Source organism: Neohortaea acidophila, assembly GCF_010093505.1.
Source record: "Neohortaea acidophila strain CBS 113389 unplaced genomic scaffold BDY17scaffold_8, whole genome shotgun sequence".
NCBI classification, from domain to species: Eukaryota; Fungi; Ascomycota; class Dothideomycetes; order Mycosphaerellales; family Teratosphaeriaceae; genus Neohortaea; species Neohortaea acidophila.
This window is the reverse complement of record NW_022985517.1, coordinates 219,822-240,797: the sequence shown is the minus strand read 5'-3', so window position 1 is coordinate 240,797 and position 20,976 is coordinate 219,822. Positions and strand designations below refer to the sequence as shown.

General features: G+C 55.8%; 11 protein-coding genes across 11 annotated transcripts; 3 read left to right on the top strand and 8 right to left on the bottom strand.

Moving 5' to 3' along the window:
- Positions 1 to 32: 32 nt before the first annotated feature.
- On the bottom strand, positions 33 to 806 carry BDY17DRAFT_311865 (uncharacterized protein; the record flags this gene model as incomplete). The annotated part of the gene is made up of 3 exons (XM_033735579.1): positions 33 to 282; positions 351 to 569; positions 640 to 806. The coding sequence occupies 3 exons, from the start codon at positions 804 to 806 to the stop codon at positions 33 to 35; spliced, it is 636 nt and encodes a 211-aa protein (XP_033587645.1).
- A 484-nt stretch (positions 807 to 1,290) lies between these two features.
- On the bottom strand, positions 1,291 to 2,421 carry BDY17DRAFT_340261 (increased loss of mitochondrial DNA protein 1). The gene is made up of 3 exons (XM_033737980.1): positions 2,231 to 2,421; positions 1,870 to 2,175; positions 1,291 to 1,808 (listed from the first exon to the last, which is right to left on the bottom strand). The coding sequence occupies exons 1-3, from the start codon at positions 2,366 to 2,368 to the stop codon at positions 1,725 to 1,727; spliced, it is 528 nt and encodes a 175-aa protein (XP_033587644.1). The 5' UTR covers positions 2,369 to 2,421; the 3' UTR covers positions 1,291 to 1,724.
- A 103-nt stretch (positions 2,422 to 2,524) lies between these two features.
- On the top strand, positions 2,525 to 4,094 carry BDY17DRAFT_300651 (membrane dipeptidase-domain-containing protein). Its single transcript, XM_033734102.1, has one exon. The coding sequence runs from the start codon at positions 2,622 to 2,624 to the stop codon at positions 4,014 to 4,016; it is 1,395 nt and encodes a 464-aa protein (XP_033587643.1). The 5' UTR covers positions 2,525 to 2,621; the 3' UTR covers positions 4,017 to 4,094.
- A 1,634-nt stretch (positions 4,095 to 5,728) lies between these two features.
- Positions 5,729 to 7,150, bottom strand: BDY17DRAFT_182336 (uncharacterized protein). The gene has a single exon (XM_033729918.1). It carries the CDS (start codon positions 6,960 to 6,962, stop codon positions 5,943 to 5,945), a length of 1,020 nt encoding a protein of 339 aa, XP_033587642.1. The 5' UTR covers positions 6,963 to 7,150; the 3' UTR covers positions 5,729 to 5,942.
- Positions 7,151 to 7,338: 188 nt separating this feature from the next.
- Positions 7,339 to 8,310, bottom strand: BDY17DRAFT_253531 (ATP11 protein-domain-containing protein; the record flags this gene model as incomplete). The annotated part of the gene is made up of 1 exon (XM_033731347.1): positions 7,339 to 8,310. The coding sequence occupies one exon, from the start codon at positions 8,308 to 8,310 to the stop codon at positions 7,339 to 7,341; it is 972 nt and encodes a 323-aa protein (XP_033587641.1).
- Positions 8,311 to 8,503: 193 nt separating this feature from the next.
- BDY17DRAFT_300645 (uncharacterized protein) lies at positions 8,504 to 10,374 on the top strand. The gene is made up of 2 exons (XM_033734101.1): positions 8,504 to 8,693; positions 8,743 to 10,374. The coding sequence occupies exons 1-2, from the start codon at positions 8,594 to 8,596 to the stop codon at positions 10,287 to 10,289; spliced, it is 1,647 nt and encodes a 548-aa protein (XP_033587640.1). The 5' UTR covers positions 8,504 to 8,593; the 3' UTR covers positions 10,290 to 10,374.
- On the bottom strand, positions 10,371 to 12,642 carry BDY17DRAFT_182253 (pantothenate transporter liz1). The gene is made up of 9 exons (XM_033729916.1): positions 12,395 to 12,642; positions 12,288 to 12,337; positions 12,062 to 12,215; positions 11,488 to 11,998; positions 11,382 to 11,434; positions 11,226 to 11,328; positions 10,914 to 11,167; positions 10,807 to 10,856; positions 10,371 to 10,735 (listed from the first exon to the last, which is right to left on the bottom strand). Exons 1-9 carry the CDS (start codon positions 12,520 to 12,522, stop codon positions 10,452 to 10,454), a joined length of 1,587 nt encoding a protein of 528 aa, XP_033587639.1. The 5' UTR covers positions 12,523 to 12,642; the 3' UTR covers positions 10,371 to 10,451.
- BDY17DRAFT_182287 (uncharacterized protein) lies at positions 12,367 to 13,331 on the bottom strand. Its single transcript, XM_033729917.1, has one exon. The coding sequence runs from the start codon at positions 13,222 to 13,224 to the stop codon at positions 12,598 to 12,600; it is 627 nt and encodes a 208-aa protein (XP_033587638.1). The 5' UTR covers positions 13,225 to 13,331; the 3' UTR covers positions 12,367 to 12,597.
- Positions 13,332 to 13,970: 639 nt separating this feature from the next.
- BDY17DRAFT_317829 (hemolysin-III related-domain-containing protein) lies at positions 13,971 to 15,470 on the top strand (the record flags this gene model as incomplete). Its single annotated transcript, XM_033736138.1, has 2 exons — positions 13,971 to 14,040; positions 14,065 to 15,470. 2 exons carry the CDS (start codon positions 13,971 to 13,973, stop codon positions 15,468 to 15,470), a joined length of 1,476 nt encoding a protein of 491 aa, XP_033587637.1.
- Positions 15,471 to 15,783: 313 nt separating this feature from the next.
- On the bottom strand, positions 15,784 to 16,860 carry BDY17DRAFT_311857 (uncharacterized protein; the record flags this gene model as incomplete). Its single annotated transcript, XM_033735578.1, has 3 exons — positions 15,784 to 15,798; positions 15,828 to 16,667; positions 16,750 to 16,860. The coding sequence occupies 3 exons, from the start codon at positions 16,858 to 16,860 to the stop codon at positions 15,784 to 15,786; spliced, it is 966 nt and encodes a 321-aa protein (XP_033587636.1).
- Positions 16,861 to 18,097: 1,237 nt separating this feature from the next.
- Positions 18,098 to 20,952, bottom strand: BDY17DRAFT_300640 (uncharacterized protein). The gene has a single exon (XM_033734100.1). The coding sequence runs from the start codon at positions 20,799 to 20,801 to the stop codon at positions 18,204 to 18,206; it is 2,598 nt and encodes an 865-aa protein (XP_033587635.1). The 5' UTR covers positions 20,802 to 20,952; the 3' UTR covers positions 18,098 to 18,203.
- Between the last annotated feature and the right edge of the window lie 24 nt (positions 20,953 to 20,976).

The window sequence follows — 20,976 nt, the reverse complement described above, 5'->3', positions numbered from 1 at the left end:
CTTAGATGCAGAATATTTTTGTAATATCTCGCTTACTCCTCGTACAGAACGCCATTGCTGTAGGCACCATGTCTGTGCGGCGGCCGCGCAGAGTCCTCGATGTCAATTGATGCGTCTGCCCGCGGAGGCTGATATGCCTTGAACATAGGCTCATCTAGGGCGATTTGCTGCGTAACCGGCTGCGCGATCGTAGCTGGCGCGTACTGGCCTCGTGCCAGCGTTCCCTTTCGGTGGCGATGGTAAATCACTGCCCCATAGACAAGCTGTGCGACGGACGTCAAGCTAGAGAAGGAAGGTCACGTTAGCCGTCTTTAAAGCATACACAAACATGATTCAGAAGAAGCACATACCATAACAGCCCGGCCAACAGAAGCGCAAACCCGCTCTGCTGACTCTTCGTGTAGGCGACAACGACGAGGAAGAACCAGATGGTCCAGGCGCCTCCCTTGACCACCTGAAAGCCCAAATGCGGCGCGGGTTTTAACTTTTGCTTCGCGAGCAGGATGATTTCGAGCAGGTCGAGGAGGATGGTGATGAGGGAGAGGGCAAGTGCGGCTGCGACGCTGCCACTGTGGGTGATTTGTTAGCGAGGGTTCGCGCGCAAGAGCGGCAGGGTGTGCTGCATGGGCTTGCACGTACTTGAGCGCGGCAATGACGCCCGCCGTGCCGTTGAAGTCGCCCTGTGCAACAGCCTGGCCAAAGGCGTAGAGGGCTATTATGCTGACTGCGGCCAAGATGGCGCAGATGAGGAGTTGGAGCACCCAGATGGGGATGAGGATCCTCTTCATCCAAAGCTTTTGAGCCATTGTGTGATTGCTTTTTTTTTCAAAGAGTGTATGGGAGCGGATGAATTCGCGGAGGTCGCGTGGTCGTTGTGGAAGGGAGGGCGGAGGTGGGCGAAGGGGGAGGATGCGGTTGTGGAGGTGTGGAGGAGCGTGTCGAAGATACAGGTGGGGAGACGCGGGAGTGAAGGAAGGAAGAAACGAACAACAAAGAAAAAGCAATTGGCACGAGTAGAGAGCGAAGGAGTGTTGAATGGGCAGAGAAAGAGCGGACTGACCCAAGCGGTGCAGATCTGTATCTTGCAGGCCCGCCTATGAGGCAGGGCGAGGTGAAACGCGGATGGAGATGATGAAATGAAGGGTTTGGCGCTTGCCGAACAACCCAACCACCGCCCGGAGGTGTCAGGTACCGGTGGGGCCCGCATGCAAGGGGTCGAGCCTATTGGGGTTTAACATCGCGCTAGTGGAACTCAATTCCCGCCGCCTTCGCGTGGCTCTGGGGTATGTCATCATAAGTACATCCATCTCTGAGTCCATCTCTACCTTGGACCTGAACATCATGGCCTGGTCCTCTCGCATCTGCCGGGATCGGTTTGAAATGAGGAATGGTCATAAGCTTAGATGAATCAGGTGTAGATATCAATCAACAAGCACGTGGATGGTTGTGGATTGCACATCCTTGGCCAGCCCATCACGGTCATATGAGGCTAGCATTTCGAATGCCGGCTCATGATTGCTTGGTCGTAGTTCATGGCCACTTGTACCCGTCTGACACCTGTCTCGGTGCTACCACGGCCAGCGCGCATTGCCCAGTCGCATCCGAATCACCATCAGCAGCAGGCAATCCATTGTCGTACCTTAAGGCCATATCTGCAAGTGGTTGGCCAGTCTGATCAGTGAACAAGCTCCAGCCGAAAACGATCCGATGTCACGCGCTCCCGATTACAAGCGATCCTGCTCGGCTTGCAGCCTCTCTTGCATCCTACGCATCTGCTCTCGCTTTTCCTCGCGCAAACTCGTGAAGATCTGACACAGTATTAGCCCAACTCATACCCAATACCTCCATCATCATGCGGTGTCTCCTTACCCAGAACCATGTCGCAGTCTCCACGAACGCCCACGCAAATACCAAGCTATTCCGCACGTTGTCCCCCGCGCTCGCGCGTCGCAGCAGCGATTTCGACCCAAATACTCCATCATCTTTGAACAGGTAGATGTAGCCCGACAAGCCGAACAGAAAGGTCAAGCGGACAGGCACATTCGAGAGCCAGTAGTCGACGGCGATTTGTTCGTTCAGCGAAGCGCCGGTAAGATCAGCGATGCCAAGGAAGGCGAGGAGCACGGCGATGAAGGCGGAGGCATCGTTAGGTTTGTCGAGGCTGGTAACATGAGGCTGGAGGGGTATTAGCTGATGCTGACAGTAGTTGAAGATGTCTCGTCGGACATACCAGTCTTAACGCTTCTCCGAGAACGTACACCATGTTCTGGTCTGCAATCATCCGTGGCGCGGTGAGGAAGAAGTAGGCCAGCGTGATGTGGAAGAGCGAGATGGCTCGGATGATCGTGAAGACGGAGAAGAGAGCCATGCTGCCGAGAATGCTGTCACCTTGCACGTTGCGTGTGTTTGATGTGTTCCAGGTTTCTTTTAAGTTGGGGGAAACGTGTGTGATGATATTAGGGTTAGGGTTGGATGACGGCACCACGACATCCGGTCACGGCGCTCGATGTAACTTCAACGGGGTAATCTTCTACGGAAACGGAGTTGGTAGCTTGAGCTGCTATATAATACGGACTGCTTCGTCAACGGCCTTTATCTGACATCCTGAATCCATCCCAAAAATGGCCGACAAACTAGAGAGATTGGACTACTATTGTCCACCACAACCACCAACATCCATCCATCGCAACCGGTTTATACGAGGAATCATCGCCGTGGTCGGCATCTTCGTCATCCTGTGGCTGACACAGGAACGAGCAATTCAACCATTGACCTCGCTTTTGTATAAGCCAAGCGGTGCTGCCAAAGTACTGTCCAAAACCCCACTCATCGATGGCCACAACGACATGCTCATCCTCATCCGCACCAAATACAACAACCACATCAACAGCGGCAACTTCTCGCGCGACCTCATTGAAGGCGGAATGCCCGGTCAATTCGACATCCCGCGCGCCAAAGCAGGGCAAATGGGAGGCGCATTCTGGTCTGCATGGGTTCCATGCCCTGCCGACGGCTTCGACTTCTCCGACAAGAACTACGCCGAGTCAGTCAGAATCACGCTGGAGCAAATCGACTTGTTCAGCCGCATATCGCAAAAGTACCCCAAGTACTTCACCCTCGCACACAACGCCAAAGAGGCCGAAGAGGCGTTCAAAGCCGGCAGACTCATCTCCCCTATCATCATCGAAGGCTTGCACCAGATTGGCAACTCCCTGGCTACTCTGCGCTTGTATCACCTCCTTGGCGTGCGATATGCAACTCTCAACTGGAACTGCCACACCAAGTACTCAGACGCCGCGGTGGTGAGCATCGATGGTAAAACGCAAGCCTCCAAACCATACCACGGCGGCGTGAGCGAAGCCGGCCGAGACTTGATTCTGGAGATGAATCGGCTGGGCATGATGGTCGATCTCAGCCATGTGTCCGTCGACACCATGCGCGATGTTCTCGGGGGAAGTCCCGAAAAAGGCTGGAAGGGGAGCATTGCGCCACCTATTTTCAGCCATTCCAGCGCCAAGGCCATTTGTCCGCACCCGCGCAATGTTCCCGACGATATCCTGCAGCTTGTCAAAAAGAGGAACTCCCTTGTCATGGTCAACTTCGCCCCGGACTTTGTGAGCTGTAAAGCCAACGATTCTCCGCTGGGAATTCCGACCTTCGTGGAAGAGACAAACACTCTCGACCACGTTGTCAAGCACATTATGCACATTGGCGAGCTCATCGGATACGATCACGTCGGCATAGGGAGCGATTTCGACGGCATCCCCAACACGCCTAGAGGACTGGAAGACGTCTCCAAGTTCCCTGATCTCTTCGACGCACTGCTGGCCAAGGGCGTCAGTGAGAAGGACGCAGGCAAAGTTGCTGGCAGAAACCTTTTGCGGGTCTGGCATGAGGTGGATAAAGTGGCGGCACGACTACAGAAAGAGATGGATCCCGTGGAGGATGATCTGTCTCGCTTGGCTGCCCTGGACGAGATTGAACTGGAGGATGCCTCCGTCACGGGTACCACTTAGCCAGTTGCATTCATCCATGCTGATCTGTATAGACGCAGGTGAACTAAGTCCCAGAGTCCCTCCCAATCATCTTTCCTGACCACGTCATCTCGATCCCTCAGTCTCCTTGTCGAAGGCCGCAGCCTGCGCCTTTGCCACCTGCAACTCTGCCTCCAACTTGGCAATCTCAAACGCCGCATCCTCTTTTACGGCGCTCAGTTCTGCTTCCAGCTTCTCAACCACCTCCGCCCCCTCCTCCTTCGCCGTACCCAACTCCGCCTTCAACTTCCCAATTTCCGCCGCCCCTCGATCCAGCCCATGCCTCATCGCAAATATCGCGCGTTTCATCCCCGCCACATCGCGCGCAAGGCCCTCTGCCTCATCAGACTTCAGCTTCCACCGCTTCCCCTGCTCCGCCATCTCGTGCGCGTGCAGCCTCTCCGCACCCATCTGCTCGCGCTGCAGCGTTTTGTTGTCCTCTTCGCGGGAGTACAGTTGGACCTTCGAGCCGTGATGTTCGCGGTCTTTCTCCGCCAGAGCCTTCTCCAACGCCGCCTTCTCCAACCGCATACTACCCAGTACTGCTCCCGCCTGCTCATTGCTCGCTTTCAACTTCTTCTGCGCTAGCATCAAGGCGTCGATTGCCTTCTGCTTCTCCTTCACCTCTGCTTCTTTCTCTTTGACGGCTTTGGAATGCTCGGGTTTCCAGTTCTTGATCTCCTCTTCTTTTTCAGTCTTCAGCTGTTTCTGAAACTCCCGCTGCTCCGCTTTCATGGATTTGATCTCCTCGTTATACTTTGTCTTTGCCACCCTCCACTCATCTTCCTTCGCATCGGCCTTGTCGCGGATCTCTTCGATTTCCCTCTTGTGCTTCGCATCTCTGGCTTGAAGCGCTTCCTGCTGTTTCTGCTTGAGGTCTGCAATCTTCTCGGCCTGCTCGCCCTTCAAATCCTTGACCTTCGCCTCACACACCGCCTTGAGCTTATCCAGCTTTGCGGCATACAAGACTTTAGCCTCAGCTTTGCCTTCGGCTTTGGCCTGAGCCACAGCAGCGGCCATCGCGGCGGAAACACGTCCTGAGCCGTTTTTCCCCTTCGCCGTGGCGCTTGCTTCTTTCTTCCGTTGCTCGTCTCGATCCTCTCGATGCACCTTTTCGACTTCCTTCAGATAGCCGAATTTCTTTTCGAGTGTTGCGATGTATGCATCCTTCTTGGACGAGGCTTCCTGCCTTGTATCGCGACCGTGCACAACACGGTGCTCTACCTCCTCCACTTCCACCGATCTCGACGAAGTCGCGTCGTCGCCTTTGAACAGCTTTGCCGTTTTCTTCGGTGCATCCTCTGCGACTTCCTCTGCCTGGCGCTTCTTCGACTTCGTCACAGTAAAGGGAGGTGAATCAGCTGGATTGGAGTCGGCTTCCTGGGAGTCCGCAATGACGACCACGTCCTCAGAGTCGGTCTTGTTCTCTGCGTGGGACATGATGCCCGAAGTCTTGGGTTGATGTTGAGGAGTGGTTGAGTGTGTTTTGGTTGAGGTCGACTGGCAGGTGAGTGATGAGGGTGTGTCGATCGTGATGTGAGATGGATTGAGTAGTTGGACAGATAGAGGGTTTAGTTTGCCGTTGTGAAGTAGGGCGTTTGTGAGTTCTTATTCGTTATAGAAGCCAAAGTGGGATATGAGCGAGCGTGAGGTGCGATCAGAAGTTATACGTGGTCAGGGAGGCCATCTGGTGATCTCACGGGTAGAACGACGTGGAGTGCTCACTGCAGAGCGGTCGTAACATCACTTCACTTGGACGAGACACGTGACAGAGAGAAAAGTCGCACAAGCAGGACTAGTTCTATCCAACAAATACAAAGACTCCCACCCCTCTGAACCAGGACACCGCCGATGACCAATCCGTAACACTTTCCAGTCCACAGTGAAAAAAAAGAAACCTCCTCAGAGCTATCGAGCAGCACATCGAGACATTGTAAGCTTCTTCCTGCTCGTCATCAGTCTCACACATGAGCCACTCACCTGTGCTCCAGAATCACGCCTCACAGCGGCACCGACCGCCAGCCCTGAAGTCCTCGCCCCAGACTTCAAACGCTCAATCTCCACCTTGTAAGACTGGTTCGCTGCGAAAAGCCGATTCTTCTCCATCTCCGCGGCCTTGAGCGCAGTATCGCGTATGGCGATCTCTTCTTTCAATCCCTCAACCAGAGGCAGGGTGCGCTGAGCTTGTGCTTCCATTGCGATCGCCACCTGCTCCTCAGTCGAGGCCATAGAGAATCTAACGAGCTTGTCGTTGAGATCCGTGACGCTGCTGTGCTTCTCATCCAGCGTAGCCGCAAGCGCTTCATTCTGCTCGGTGAGCGCCTCGATCTCCTCTCGCTGTTCTTGCATCCTCTTCGTGCCGCACTGCATCAGCCCGCGCATGACGAGACTCTCTTCCTCAGCCGCAGACTTGAACTCGCGAAGCTGCCGTTCAATGCCCAGAAAGCCCTTTTTCGCCGTCTCAAGTTTGGCAGGAAGATCAGCCATCTCGTCAATCTTGGCCTTGAGAGCATCCCGCTCTCCCTCAACAGTAACAAGGTCCGCCGCCTTCCTCTCAATCCTAACTTGCAAACCCGCAACCGCATCATCCTTGGCCCTAAGGCGATCGCGACCCCGCGAGACGATGGCGTCAGCCTCCTCAAGCCGCTGCGCCGAAGCGCGAAGCTGAATCTCCAGGCCCTCAGAAGTGTGCGCCGTGTCCTCCAGTCGCCGCAGGTATTCGGTGATGTACCCGCGGTGTTCGCCGGAGAGGTTGCTGGTTTCCAGCGTGTCGGTGATCCAGGCTAGGCGGTCGCGGGCGACGGGTTGGCGGGGCGGCATCGGTGGGGGGCTGGGTCGGAGGGGGCGTAAGGAGCTTGGCCGGCGATGGTTGTCGCGGCGGTTCTCGAGCCATCTGAGGTTGGCGGGGCTCCGGTATTGGCCTGGCATGGTGTCTGAGATGAACGAGAGGTGCGAGGTTTCCCAGTGAGAGAGAGCGGGCGGGGGGAATGTCTTTTATGACATGAGACAAACAGGGAAGCAGAGAAGTGACACGTTCGAAATGCAGGTATCCGACGCTACGGCCATCTGCACCTTCCCTAGGTATGTAAGGGTGAAGATCAAACGGGAGTGAAAGAGCACGTGAAGTCGTCGTTTGGCACACGCCATCCCCCTCGTGATGCCGTCTCATGGGATCGGCTCAAGTGAATGGATTGGTCTATACATCTATCAGCGCTTTCGACTTCGTAAGTCCGTCAAACCCACCCAACTGCACAATATATCCCCGCAGTCACTTTGTACAACCAAGTCTTCCTCCCAATATCAATCAAGGCACCTTCTCCGCCTCCTCCAGCAACTCCTCCACCTTGAAAGTCTCATCTCCGCCGCTAAACTGCTCCATCAACCGCTTCCGCTTACCCGCGTTTTCCCGCGCCGTCGCCGAGTGCGGTTCGAAACCATAGAACTTTTGCAAACACATCAACAGCCACTTGCCCTCCTCGACGCTCACGCCGCGATTCTCCATCACACGGCCCTCCATCAGGACCACACCATTGCGCTCCGCCAGGTCCAAGTGGTGTGTGACGGTTGTATGCGGTTGCGCGAACTCGCCGCGTAGTTTGAATTCCGCGAGATGCGTGAAGAGGACGGTGGCGGTGGTGGGGCTGGGGAAGGTCCATTGGAGGAAGTGGATTTCCGCCCCCTGGCCTTCGCGCGGGATGGGGAGGATGAACTGCGGGTGTTTGCGTGCGCTGTCCGCTATGCGTTGGTAGGTGTCGGTGTTCATGACTGCGCAGAGGCTGTGGGGATCGCTGATGTGGCGAAGGCGCCAGATCGACTCCACTTCTTTCTTGGGCAGCTCGGCCGTCTTTTCTACATCGATGAAGCTTGCAAGCGTCTTGATGCCATCCTTGTTCTTCGGTGTCTTTGGAGGTGATGCGGCGACCTGTGGTTCGGGGGTGGGCGGAGGCTGAAAAGGGATGCTGCTATCCACATTCGGAGGGGTAGGAGGTTGCTGTGCGCTCAGAGGTGCATTGACGCCCGGCACCATCGCCTTCTTCCTCAACTGTTGAATCTTGTCCGAATACGCCTCTCTCAATTCCTCCACATTCTTCAAACCCTCTTCCCGCGCTTTCTGATTCAGCTTCTCCCGGTACTTCTCCTGCACCTTGCTTGCTTTTTGATGCTGTGAGAGGAAGCGGATGTCGTGTACTTGGGCCCATCGCCGCTGATAGCATCGGTAGGGAGCCGGGCCCGTGCGAGCGACAGAGCGCAGGACGGGCACGACGGCTGTGTTCATGTTGGTGATGGGAAGTACTCGACTTGGATTGACCAGACGAAGCCGATTGATGAAGACGACGTCGGGCGACCAGCCCGAAGCGGGCCAAGCCGAGGTCCGCCACGCCTTCCCTTTCCAGCAGGAGAGCGCGTGGCAGGGCGAAGTCTATTCCGCGCACGGCTAGCCGCGGCCAAAGAGTCTAGACTGCATCGCACTTCGACAATGCGTCGCCTGACATCGCTCCCTCCGTCCTCGACAAGACAAGAAACGCGCAGTGTCCAGCAGAAGCGACTGACCATCCAAGATGCCGGCCGAGTCGATCTACCCGCCCGTGGAAATTCCGAACGTCGGTATCTTCGAGTTCTTGTTCAACAGACCTCAAGCAAGCGTGCAGCCAGATCAGGGTGAGTGGAAAGATCCTGACTGCATGGCCATACTAAAACCACCAAACAGAAATCTTCGTCGACGCTCAGACTGGCAGGAGCTACACGTACTCCCAACTCAAGCAGACCGCCATCGAGTTTGGCCAAGGACTGAAGGGCCTGTGGGACTGGCAGAAGGGTGATGTACTTGGGCTGTTCACCCCGAACTCCATCGACTATCCCCCCATCGTCTGGGGCACCCACTTCGCCGGCGGCATTGTATCGCCCGCTAATCCCGCGTACACTGTCGATGAACTCGTGCACCAACTCAAGGACAGCGGAGCCAAAGCTCTACTGACCCAGCTCGCGGTGCTTGATGTAGCAAAGCAAGCCGCCAAGAAGGCTGGCATCCCAGAAGACCGTATCGCCCTTCTGGGAGACGACCGCGACCCGGAGCACCGCTTCAAACACTTCACCTCCATCAAGGACAATAATCTGGAAGCCGCGCGATCACCCCGACCCGTCAAAATCAATGGCGACAAAGATCTGGCCTTCCTCGTCTACAGTAGTGGCACCACCGGCCTGCCCAAAGGCGTCATGCTCTCCCACAAGAACATCGTTGCCAACGTCCTTCAAATCACCGCCGGCGAGCCGGAACTGGAAAGCAGCGACACCATCCTGTCCTTCCTTCCATTCTTCCACATCTACGGCCTGACGTGCATCCTGCATCAAGCCGTCTGGCGCGGGTTCAAGTGCGTGGTTATGTCGAAGTTTACAATCGAGGATTGGTGCAGACACGTCCAGGAGCACCGCATCACCTTCTCTTACGTTGTACCGCCCGTGGTGTTGCTTCTCTCCAAACACCCCTGTGTATCCGATTTCGACCTCAGCAGTTTGCGAATGATGAACTCCGGCGCCGCACCACTGACTCAAGAAATCGTCCACGCGCTGCATGAACGGACTGGTCTCAAAGTCAAGCAAGGCTACGGCCTTTCCGAGACGTCCCCGACAACACACATGCAGCGATGGAAAGACTGGAAGACGCACATCGGCTCCGTGGGAGCCATGATGCCCAACATGACGGCGAAATTCATGAGCGAAGAGGAGAAAGAGCTGCCCGTAGGCCAAACGGGCGAGCTGTGGATCAAGGGACCCAACATCTTCCAAGGCTACCTCAACAACCCCGAAGGCACGAAGAATGCTTTGACGAGCGATGGCTTCTTCAAAACCGGCGATGTGGGCTACTTGGACAAACACGGCAACTTCTTCATCACCGATCGCGTCAAGGAGTTGATCAAATACAAGGGCTTCCAAGTGCCTCCCGCACAACTTGAGGGCCTTCTAGCCTCGCACGAAAAGATCGACGATGTCGCCGTCCTCGGTGTGTACAGGGATGACCTGGCGTCCGAAGTCCCGCTCGCCTACGTCGTGCCGACCAAAGGCGCCACCCCCGGTCCGCAGTTGGAGAAGGAGATAGTCGACTGGCTTGCGTCGAAAGTGGCCAACTACAAGCGCTTGCGGGGCGGGGTGAAGTTTACGAACGAGATTCCCAAGAGCGCATCGGGCAAGATTTTGCGGCGGTTGTTGAAGGCCAAGTACCAAGAAGAGGCGAAGAAGGGGCCGAAAGCGAAGTTGTGAGGGAAGCACTTGTGCAATTATTTTTTTCTGGCGCTTGCAGTTAGGAAAGCAATGCAGCTTGCATATAGGCGTCAATGGGCAAATCATGTTCTTCAGCCATTTTCCCGTACCCAAACTCACTTCCCATCATATCACGTCAGTATACCCTCCATCTCTCCCTCGCTACGTCTCCGCCGCAACAACAGGCTTCACATCACCCGATACCCGACCCGGCTGCGGCAGCGCACCAGCCACGCCATCGGAAAAGCTGGCCCCCCTCTCTTTCGCAGTGCCCAACACCTCGACCTGCTCGTACCCAGTGCTATCGGCATCGGCAGCTACCGCCTCGTTTCGGCGGCGGGTGATGATCTCGTCGATTTTGCGGATGGCGGCGAGAGTCACGCCGAGACTTAGGACGGCGATGCAGATTGTGAAGGCGCGGCGGTAGCGGGGTTCGTCGTCTTCGCCTGTAGTTATCGCAAGTCAGCTGGTGTCGCACGGCGAGCTGGCATTGTCGGGTGTGTGCTTTCTGACTTACGGTAGAGTTGCGCGCCGTAGATACCGGCGGAGTTGGCGCCCATGATGACCCTGTAGGGAAACATCACGGTCAGTGCTGAAGGCTGCAAGAAGTAGGGAGACATTTACATTGCCATGGCAAGCGCCCGCTCCTCCGAGTCGGTACAAGTGAGCGACATCCAAGTAATGTTCAGCGGATGCGAGAACGTGCCGAACGTCTGCGTCCAAATGACGCCGAAGTATCGAAGGCCTCGATTGGGGATCTCGGTGAAGATGCGGTTGAGCACGTAGGCGAGCGTCGCCATGCTCAAGCCGGCGATGACCGTCTCGCCGCGCTTGTTGAAGTGGTCGGAGATGTAGCTGAAGGCGAAGGAGACGGGGATCTTTGCGGGGGTTGTTAGCTTTGTGTTTGCTTGAGGTGGCGGGTAGTTAGGTACGTACTTGGATGAAGAGACCGACGGACGCCAGGGCGTTGGAGGTGAGGGAGCCGAAGCCGAATTCTTTGACGAGAGAGGGGGCGTAGGTGTCGAAGCCTCTTTGGGGGCTGCGTAATGTGTTAGCGCTGGTATGGAGGCCATGCTGTCCATGAAGACGTACCCGTTGTTGCACATGGTGATGAGAAGATGTACCCACATTCTCCAGTTGCTGAACTACATCAAGGTCAGTCTTTGGCACACGTGGACATTACACTGAGGAGACATACCGCTTTCTTAAACGCAGGCAATCCAATTCTCTTCTTCTTCTGTCCTTTAGCCGGATCGTCGAGCAGAATGCGTCGGTTCAAGATGTAGAGCTCTCGCTCAGTAAAGAGGTCCCACTTAGGTGCAAAAGTGGGATGCGGGTTCTTGAACGAGTCAGGGAGAAAAAAGCCGAGCACGACGCCACACAGAATGGTGAAGACACCCATCAAGACGAACAGCCAGAACCAGCCAGGCTTGCCGCCTGCGCCATCCATGTGCAGAATACCGTACGCCAGAAGCTTAGCAGAAGCCTGGCCGAACTGGTTGCCGAAGTAGAAGATCATCACGCGTTTGGCGGTCTCGCGGCGGGTGTACCAGGTGGAAAGCGTCCACAATCCGCCGGGGATGAAGCCGCTTTCGGTGATACCGAGCAGGAATCTCGTGGCGATGAAGGAGCCGTAGCTGTTCTGGAAGGCTTGGAAAGTGCTGACGGTGCCGAAGAGGAAGAGTTGCAATGTCAGCCACTTGCCGGGGCTGGGTTCGAAGGCACCATGTTAGCATGTATTCCTCGTGGCCCAACACCTTCGGTTCACGTACCCAACGCGGTAGAGGACCATGTTGGACGGAATCTCGAAAAGGACAATGCCCAAGGAAAGCATTTGCTGGCCGACGTTGAACTGATTCTGAGTGACGCCGATGTCTTCCATGAAGTCGTTTGTGATTGCGTTGGCAATGTTGCCGCGGTCAAGCTCTGCGACAGACGGCGTTAGTGGTGCAACTCATATCGCTGCTCGGTGGCCAGCCATTGTGCAGTTGGACGTACGCAGGCAAAAGAATCCGAGCGTCAACAAGGGCATGATGAGCAAGTCGAGCCTGGACACGTATGTCAGTATGGATTGGGATCGGGATCAGGCGATACTAAGCACTCACTTTCTCTTCGCTTTGGCTTCCTCCTCAGGCTGCCAGTCACGCTCTGCATTGAAACCAATTTCGCTGGCGGCACCGCTGCCGCTGCCGCTGCTGTATGGAACGTCATACTTTCCCTCGAACTGTGCCATGACGGGCGGATTGAGAGATGAGGAGCAAAGAAGATGAGCACGCAACAACCTACCTACCGATTGCGCTCTCTTATATCAACTCAGCACTGCGCACGCGATCGAGTCTGCCAATCTACCGCCAATGCATGAGGCTTGACCAGCGAGACGAGGCGTTGAGAAGAGTCGGTCTGCTCGAGCACGATAGCCGGTATGGCTACAAGAGTCTCGAAACGTGCACGCGGTAACATGTCGCGGAGATCCACTATGCCAATGGGCCCTGCCGACTCGCAAGTCTTGTGCAGCCGTCGAGACTGCTCGTCGAGAAACGCCACTCCACCGGTAAAGGCCGCGGTAGTTCTCTGAACACTGGCCAGAACGATTGCAGAGCATGTACATGCGGGATACAGTGACGTTTGCGCTGTGGCAATGCTGAGCGCGGCATACTTGGAGGGCGGAGCTGTTCAACTTGGCTGCTCGGCACGCACAGCGCAAACGGGCGGCCTTCAAGACAGGGCAGGCGACTTGGTAGGATGGCGAGCTTGTTAAGCTCGAGCACGCAATCGCTTGTTGTGAGGTTGAAGGTGCAATGTTTGCAAAGTCATGGTCATGGCAAGAAGGATCTTTCTTTCGCTGTGGTTGCGGCGTGATGTCGTTCAATGCACAGCTCTTGGCCTGCGCTTGCTGACTCAGGGTCAGGAGTTGAGAGCAACACGAATCGGCCATGGTCTTTCAGCCTGCCTCATTCTTCAATACGCCGAACTGATCAGGAGTGCTTCTCGCCGCTGCTACCATGTCCCTCCGTGTTGAATAAGTATGGTAGTAGAGGGGAGCGAAGAAGCGTCCGCAGGGCAAGTTGTGAACGAAAAGTGTTGCATCTCTTCGCTGACGTTGCAAAATGTGAGTCCATGCACTTTGCATATGGAAGACAACGGGATTTTCAAGCTTCTCTGTGCGCTGAACAAAGCCATTCATCGTGGTACAAGGACAAAGAAAGAACTGACAGTGTCAAGAAGTAAATGAATGTCACGTGATTTATCCACGTGTTCCAAGGGCATGTGGGGCGGCAGGGACGAATGGGGTTTGGCGGCATGGGGGCGTGCGTGCATTTTGCATTCCCGACGTGCAGCTGCATGTCACCTTTCAACACTTTTGCCGCCTGCTGCATGTCTGACGTAGGCGACTCGATTTCATTCCATTGCACGTCCGAACATCCTTAACTAAGCACTCCATACTCTTAATCCTCGCCTCCATCCATCTGTCTGTCCTTGTCGCCACCCTCAGTCCTTACCCCGGAATCTCACCGGCGTCAGATGAACAGCAATTTCCCGCCGAGCTAATCTCGATCCACCGCTGTGACGACGTGCCAATTTCACTGACGACGACAACCCTTCGACAGCTACTTGCGCGCCACGGGATGTCCCCCGACTTTCCTACATCTTTCCACGTCGACTTCCCGTAATTCACCAACCATGGGCTACACCTCCTGCATCTCCGTCGTCTCCGAATCCTACGAGGAGCCCACCCGCGGCGCATCCTCCGGTTCCCACTTCGACATCGATAGAGACCGCGCGGTCAAGAGAAGAAGACATTCAACATACCAGCCGTGGACATGGAGCGCCGAGCGCGAGAACGGCCAGCTACTTCTCGATCGCTTCCTTGCCGATCTCGGCCGCCGCTTGGAGATGATGGAGACGTGCGGCCATTTGAAGATTGACGAGCGCGTCCGCGCGGCCCAGGCTAGCCTACATGCTGTCCACGACCGCTGTGTCCACGTTTCGGATGATTTGATGGATGCTGGTCGGAGGAGGGCAAAGGTCATGGTGGAAACACTGGAATCGCATTATCAGGGAGCTATTGCCACCAAGGATACCCTCGAGCAGAAGGTGCAGGCGGGTGTGGGGCTCATGGAAGCCGTGTGCTCAGATCTGGAGAGGAGGGCGTATGATTTCCGGCAAGCTGGTATCTCGGCTACAGCGAACGACATGCTTGACTCCGGGAAAGCGTACATGGATGACGCAGCCACCAAGGCCGCGGAGATGATGTCCGAGGGGGCGGCTGCGGCACGACAAGCAAAGGAGAAGCTGCGAGTGCGGGTGGAGAGAGCGCTCTCACAGGCCAAGAAGACGGGCCTCATCACTTACGACACGCTCCCCGAACCCTGGCGCGTCAACCCCCACATTCTCTCCGGTTACCGCTTCTCCGAAACCAAGATCGAATGCCTGCGATCCGGCTTCACCACCCTCAACAACGAGACGGTCAATATCTGGAGCCACGCCATTGGCCTCATCATCGTCCTCGCCATCGCCCTCTACGTCTACCCCTCCACCCCAGCCTTCAGCCAAGCCACGAAACTCGACATCTTCTTCGCCGGCTGCTTCTTCTTCGCCGCCTGCAAGTGCCTCGTCTGCAGCACCATCTGGCACGCCATGAACTCCATCTCCAACCAAACGCTCATGGAGCGCTTCGCCTGCGTCGACTACACCGGCATCTCCCTCCTCGTCGCCGCCTCCATCATGACCACCGAGTACACCGCCTTCTACTGCGAGCCCCGGAGCCGCTGGATCTACATCTCCGCCACCATGGCCCTCGGCACAGCCGGCACCATCCTCCCCTGGCACCCCACCTTCAACCGCGCCGACATGAACTGGGCCCGCGTCGGCTTCTACTGCACCCTCGCCGCCACAGGCTTCGTGCCCGTGCTGCAACTCACCTATCAGCGCGGCTGGGCCGCCACCGCCTTCTTCTACGCCCCCATTTCGCGCTCCATCCTCGTCTACCTCGGGGGAGCGCTGCTGTACGCCGCGAAACTGCCCGAGCGCTGCAAGCCGGGCTTCTTCGATTACATCGGCGGCAGCCATAATATTTGGCATTTGGCGGTGCTGGGCGGCATCTTCTATCATTACGTCGCCATGCAGAGTTTCTTCTCCGAGGCCTTTCGCCGCGCCGAGACGTCGTGTTCGCGGTATTGATTGGATGATTGGTGGGGGATTTGTATATATGATTGGGAAGAGCGTTTCAGCGTTTTGGAATTTATTTTTGACCTGCTCGTTGGTATTCTTGTGCATAGCTCGCTTCAACACTTAGGCGACTGGATTGTGATTCTCGCCGCAAGATCTCGTGAGAATTAAAAATATTTCTAGGTGCTTTGCATCAGCTACGCATCAAGCACACCCTCCTTGTCTGCCCATTCCATTCTGCGGGCGATTGTTCCCTTTCGAAAGTGATGGCAAACACCTCACCCGCCTCTCCCCAAACCGATCAACCACCCACACCACCCCTCCATTAGCCACACTTCCTCTGACCACCAGCGCAGCACAACCGCGTACCATCCCGATACGCCTCCCCATAATCCTCACAGGCCAAACATCCCCCAACGACGTGCGCTCGCGCTCCCTGGCCCCGGGAGAAGGGAGGTGATGCACCCACAGCATATTCAGCCGCTCAAACTTCTCGTTCTCGGATTGATTCGGGAGTTCGTCGCTTTGCTGTAGTGCTGCGGCGTTGCTCGCTGGATGCGATAACAGGCATAGCTCCTTTAGTTCATGGAATGGGACGGTGGAGTCGACGATTGTGCCCTCTTGCTCGGCAGTCGAGTATCGTAGGATGTCGATGGGGACGGAGTACATGATCAGATCTTCGCCGTAGATGGCGGCGATGAGGACGCCGTGGGTAAGATCGTGGGAAGCGGCGTACAGAGTTGGAATACGATGAGTTTCGACTCCAGTTCCTCCTGCGAAAGGGGGAGGCGGGTCGAAGAAGATCTTCCGCGCCAGTCGTTGTACGTTTCCCGCTAGTGTATCGCTTCCTAAGCAAAGCGTGCCAGTCGCGTTATCGGTGAAAAGGATGTGGTGGCCGTCGCTCAGGGGGATGGCGTTGCTATGGTCTGCGGCGCCCCATTCGGTTGACCTTGAGCGCTGTCGGTTTCCCGCGTGTAGTAAGGGGAGATGCCACGAGGCGCGGAGGGTGAACCAGCTATCGTGGGGCGTGCTTAGGGAGGTGCAGGCTGTGCTTTCGTTGTTGATCGAAGGGGCGTATCTGGTGCTGCTTATGAGGCGTAGTCGAAGCGGAGTGTCTTTGCTTCGCCGCGCCGGGAGGAAGTAGATGCTGTCGGCGGATTTGTTGAGGCGGAACCACCGGTTGAGGTTTTGAGCGGTTGTTGGGTCGACCTGTTTAATTAAAAAGCGTCAACGGTATGAGTTCGCACGATATGAGTTCGTGGAAGTGTGGAAGGGAAGGAATCAAGCATACCCAATAGAGCTCTACACCGGACTTGCAACCAAACGCGACACATTGCCTCGTTGGGCTGATGGCGACGGAGTGTGGTTGGTCTTCGGCAGTGCAAATGTCTCTGTAGAGCATTTGAGGCAGGATCCTGGTCGTCGCATCGCCGTCGGGGCTGTACGAGCATTGTGACCAGGTGCCCTCTTGCTTACTCCCAAGCCCATCGTCCGCCGCCTTCCCTGTACCTCTGCTCAATGCAATCGACCCACAAATGCGGTTTCCAACGTGCGCATACCTCGGACCATCCATCGCTCCATCACTCGTCTCAAACTCAACGATCGGCGCCCTCCCAGGCGCCACACTGGTGATCGAGCCGGAGCATTCCTATGGCGAGCCCGCAGCGCTTGGAGCGGTAGTTGTACTCAACAAGTTGAAGTAAAAGCCAAGTCTTCCCTCCAGTAAGACGACTAGGACGAGGCGCTCGGGGCCAGCGTCGATGGCTAGGGCAACGACGTTGCTTTCGCAGAAAGTTTCATATAACAATGTGGCTCTCTTTTCGTTGAGTTTGTAGGTGTGCACGACTTGGCCGGCGGCTGATGCGTAGTAGTTCCCGCATGGGCTGACGGCACAGGCTATCAACATGGGCTTCGATGGTTCGTGATCTTCGTCCGCATCAGTGTTGAGTGTTGAAGCCGATCGGCAGCCAACATGTTCGCATTCCCGAGCCAAGTAGCAGCTCAACCACCACGTACGAACGGGCGGAGGTAAGGGCGAAGCATGTCGAACAGCATTGGTCCACCAGCCTCCTCGTTTCAACTGCGCGGACAGGAGTTGCAGGCACAAGCTTGCGCCCAACCAATTGTGGCATGCATGCCGTGCCGAATCGAAGTCAAAGGGCCCGAGATGTCGATATATGGTTTGAATCAGCTCTGTGGGTAGTGTGGTTGCGATTGACCTGCAGGAGCCGTGATCGTGTCGCGGTGCAGTCTCGGGTGCTGTGGTCGCATTTGTCCGGTCGCAATCGATTTCTCGTCTTGAGTTGTCCTCTGCAAGCTCATTGGCGGCTGTCATGGAGAGATACCGTCGTAGGGCTGTCGCAGGTCGATCGAGTATGGATTTCTAGGAATCGTATCACAGTGAGAGTATTGGTGAGCCGTGGACTTGTAGGAAACGGTGCTCCGCAAGACGAACGCCTAGGTTGCAGGGCCCCAAGTTCATTGTACGGGGGATAATGGCGAAACTGTTTGAAACTTGTTGACAAGAGCAACTGCAAGGAGGAACAACGTGAGTCGTAAGGAAGGCACAATGGGCCTCGACGAACCATAAGAGGTCTTCTAAAACTTCTGTCAGCGCTTCAGCGAAGAGAAGAACGAAGGACCTAGACCTAGAGATAAAGAAATTCCACAGTACAGGAGTCAATTGTATTACTGATTACTGGTTTTGGTAAGCACAGGGGTATCTCGCTCTCGCTCGCTGTATCATCAAACAGAATCCTCGCCCTCAGGGACCGTGGCCTCGGGCAGCTCCCTCCGGAAATTCTTATCCGCAATCCAAAGGCCGTCAAGGGGCGCAACCAAAGAAGGATTGAAAAACCGCACAGCCTTCTCCCGTGGCGGCTTCATCGTCAGACCAGAGTCAAGAGCCGCGTCTTGCTCGTCGCGCGGCTGCGGAGTCTCCACATCGGCCCAGACGTTTCGCTCGGGAGCGAGATCCGTGCTCGACCTGCTGCTCGCCACCTCCGGAGGAGGGGATGGCGAATCGGCAGTGTCGGTGTACGATTCGCCTCGCTTCACGCTTCGGAGAGCAATGAACTTCATTAGCGGTCTGTAGGTTCTGCCGAAGATGATCCAGATCCACACAGTGGCAATGACGAGCGGTAGCATGAGTATCATCCTCGTCACCGCTTTTTGGAGAATCAGCTGACCCATTGTGGCGACTTGGAAGAAGATGAGGCCGACGAAAATGCGATCGCAGATCATGACCCATGCTCGGCCGGTGGCTTGCTGCTGGTTGTCCATTGCGTACAGCAGCTGATACTTATAGACAAAGTGCCCGAATGCGAAGTAGATCAGGCCGGCGAGGATGACTTGCCAGGAGTCGCGAAGCACACTGTACACCATGCAGATGATGAAAATGAGCAGCGCATTCGGTAGGTAGAAGCCGTAGCTGAAGGTCGGAGGCTGCACGAGCTCAGCATAGTCTCGTGGAGTCTTCGCGCCGATGCGGTAGACCGGGTACAGTGAAACGCTCCCCATTTCCAGCAGGCGGAAAGGAAACAAGCCCAGTCCTTGCAGGACGATTAGATTGACGTAGAAACTGAGCAGTCTTTGCAGCGACTTGGCGAGAGAATACGCAAGTTTCCAGACATCCTTTTGCAGTGCATCTCCGACCTGCTTAAAGATTTCGTAGAATTTGATGCCTGCGCCGGAAATGGTGAAGACGACGAAGAAGTTGAAAAAGGTGAAGAAGAAATTCTTCGAGATCGCCGAAAGCTCAATGTCGCCTTGGGACATGAAGCCCTGGTACCAGGATAGCCAGTAGTAGAGGTATGGGACCAGAACGATCATTAGAGATGTGAGGAGGGGTGGCAGCTGTGCGGTGACTAGAGATCGTACGTTCTCGTGTTTATTGAGCAGGTCCTTCAACTGGGGAAAAACCTTGGTGATGGAGTCAACGGTCAACAGACCAGCGACTCCCACAAAGATCGAGGACCAGAGGAGGGTGAGAAGGACGATGAGAGAGGTGATGCACCACGCACGTATGATGCGATTCCGTCGTGATAGGTAGGTGTTTGGCCAGATCACATCTTCAGGAGCAGGACTCTGGCTTGCGATGAGTTGAAGTGGCGATGGGTCGAGGACGGCCTGGATGGCCATCTGACAGGCTGCAACCGAGTCCATGGTGACGAAGGCCAGGGAGACCGGAGAAAAAGTCTTCAGTCGCAGCTCCTTTACTTTCTCGTCTGCCTCTCGCATTTTCTCCTCGTAGTAGTCGATGGCGTCCACCTGACGAGTGTGCCATTTCATGAATCCGTATCGTACCCTGGTCTTCGGTCGGGTCCTCTCGGGGACTAAAGGATGGATGCCATTGGCACCAATGAGAGCCGAGTTCTCATCGTCTTCGCGATCCTCAGCCCCTTGACTGCTTGCGCTTTCGTCTGGAGGCGTCGGCTGAGCGATGGGCAATGACTCGAGATTGCGTCCTATTCGTTTTCGTCCCAGAAAGATGGTATACGCCTCTTCGAGCTTTCTCAGCACCTCCGTCCGCTTCACCACTGCTTCATCCAGCTCTTTCCAGTTTCGACAGAGTGTCACCCGCTCGACCTTTCCAATGTCCAGGCTCTCGATGAACTCTTTGATCCGCTCTTCATCTCTCAGATCCATCGGTATGCCCGACAACCGCATGGTCCGATCGGTGATTGTCGTCTGCGTCCCCAGGTACTCTTGCCGCACTTCGATGATCCGTCTCGTCCCAGAGATCATGAGATAGATGGCAAGTGTGGAAAAGAGGTAAGTCAAGACCACATACATCCAAAGGTAGTCTGTCTCAAAGTCGCTGTCAAACCACCCGTCTGACAAGTTGTAGGGAAGCTGCGCCGACTGTTGGGAATACAGATGAAAGGTGTTGTGATGCGAGCCGTTGTGGTGGTGCGTCTTGTTGTCAGGAATTTCTTCCTGCGGCGGATGCGCATCGTGTACGGGTTTGATGACAACGAGGGAGAAGAACAAGGCAACGGCCAAGAACTTCATGGCCATCTTGAAGAAGGCGAGGAAGGCGTAGGCATCCAGGCCGGCGCAAGCCAAGACCTGTTGATCCGTGATTGTCCATAGCGGCACTATCCACCCGAAGAGCGAGGTAGGCAGCTCAGGCACTGCCGTCGCACTGTCTTTGTGCTTCTTGCGAGCCGCGTAGATACCAGTCCAGCGCGGTCTTAAGACGCAGAAGGTGAGGAAGGCGGATACACCGATGATCAAGGACAGGATGACTTGAATGGTCTTTTCGCGGGGGCTGTCGACACCCACGAGCCTGCCATAGTCGTCGCCATCGTCGTCGCTGGCGAAGGCGAGTAGACCATCCATGGGAGGACGTCGGAGAGCGCGATGCAGATGCTTGGATGGTAAAGATGAAGAATAATAAAAGGCGGGAAGTTGGAAACGAGAGGCAATACAGTTTACCAGATCGGGATGACGTCTCTCTCGTACGGCCGGCGAAAAGACGAAATCAGCTGCAACCTCAGGCAGCACGGAATCTCAT

Excerpts from the sequence above, each read along its gene's own strand:
- BDY17DRAFT_300640 (XM_033734100.1), bottom strand. The coding sequence starts at position 20,801 with ATGGATGGTCTACTCGCCTTCGCCAGCGACGACGATGGCGACGACTAT.
- BDY17DRAFT_182253 (XM_033729916.1), bottom strand. The coding sequence starts at position 12,522 with ATGGCACAGTTCGAGGGAAAGTATGACGTTCCATACAGCAGCGGCAGC. Across the intron at positions 12,216-12,287 it reads GCTCGGATTCTTTTGCCTGC|AGCTTGACCGCGGCAACATT; the intron begins GTACGTCCAACT and ends CGTCTGTCGCAG. Across the intron at positions 10,857-10,913 it reads CGGGCGCTTGCCATGGCAAT|GGTCATCATGGGCGCCAACT; the intron begins GTAAATGTCTCC and ends GTTTCCCTACAG.
- BDY17DRAFT_300645 (XM_033734101.1), top strand. The coding sequence starts at position 8,594 with ATGCCGGCCGAGTCGATCTACCCGCCCGTGGAAATTCCGAACGTCGGT. Across the intron at positions 8,694-8,742 it reads AAGCGTGCAGCCAGATCAGG|AAATCTTCGTCGACGCTCAG; the intron begins GTGAGTGGAAAG and ends ACCACCAAACAG.
- BDY17DRAFT_182336 (XM_033729918.1), bottom strand. The coding sequence starts at position 6,962 with ATGCCAGGCCAATACCGGAGCCCCGCCAACCTCAGATGGCTCGAGAAC.
- BDY17DRAFT_182287 (XM_033729917.1), bottom strand. The coding sequence starts at position 13,224 with ATGGCCGATTCGTGTTGCTCTCAACTCCTGACCCTGAGTCAGCAAGCG.
- BDY17DRAFT_340261 (XM_033737980.1), bottom strand. The coding sequence starts at position 2,368 with ATGGCTCTCTTCTCCGTCTTCACGATCATCCGAGCCATCTCGCTCTTC. Across the intron at positions 2,176-2,230 it reads TCGGAGAAGCGTTAAGACTG|CCTCATGTTACCAGCCTCGA; the intron begins GTATGTCCGACG and ends ATACCCCTCCAG. Across the intron at positions 1,809-1,869 it reads AGACTGCGACATGGTTCTGG|ATCTTCACGAGTTTGCGCGA; the intron begins GTAAGGAGACAC and ends ATACTGTGTCAG.
- BDY17DRAFT_300651 (XM_033734102.1), top strand. The coding sequence starts at position 2,622 with ATGGCCGACAAACTAGAGAGATTGGACTACTATTGTCCACCACAACCA.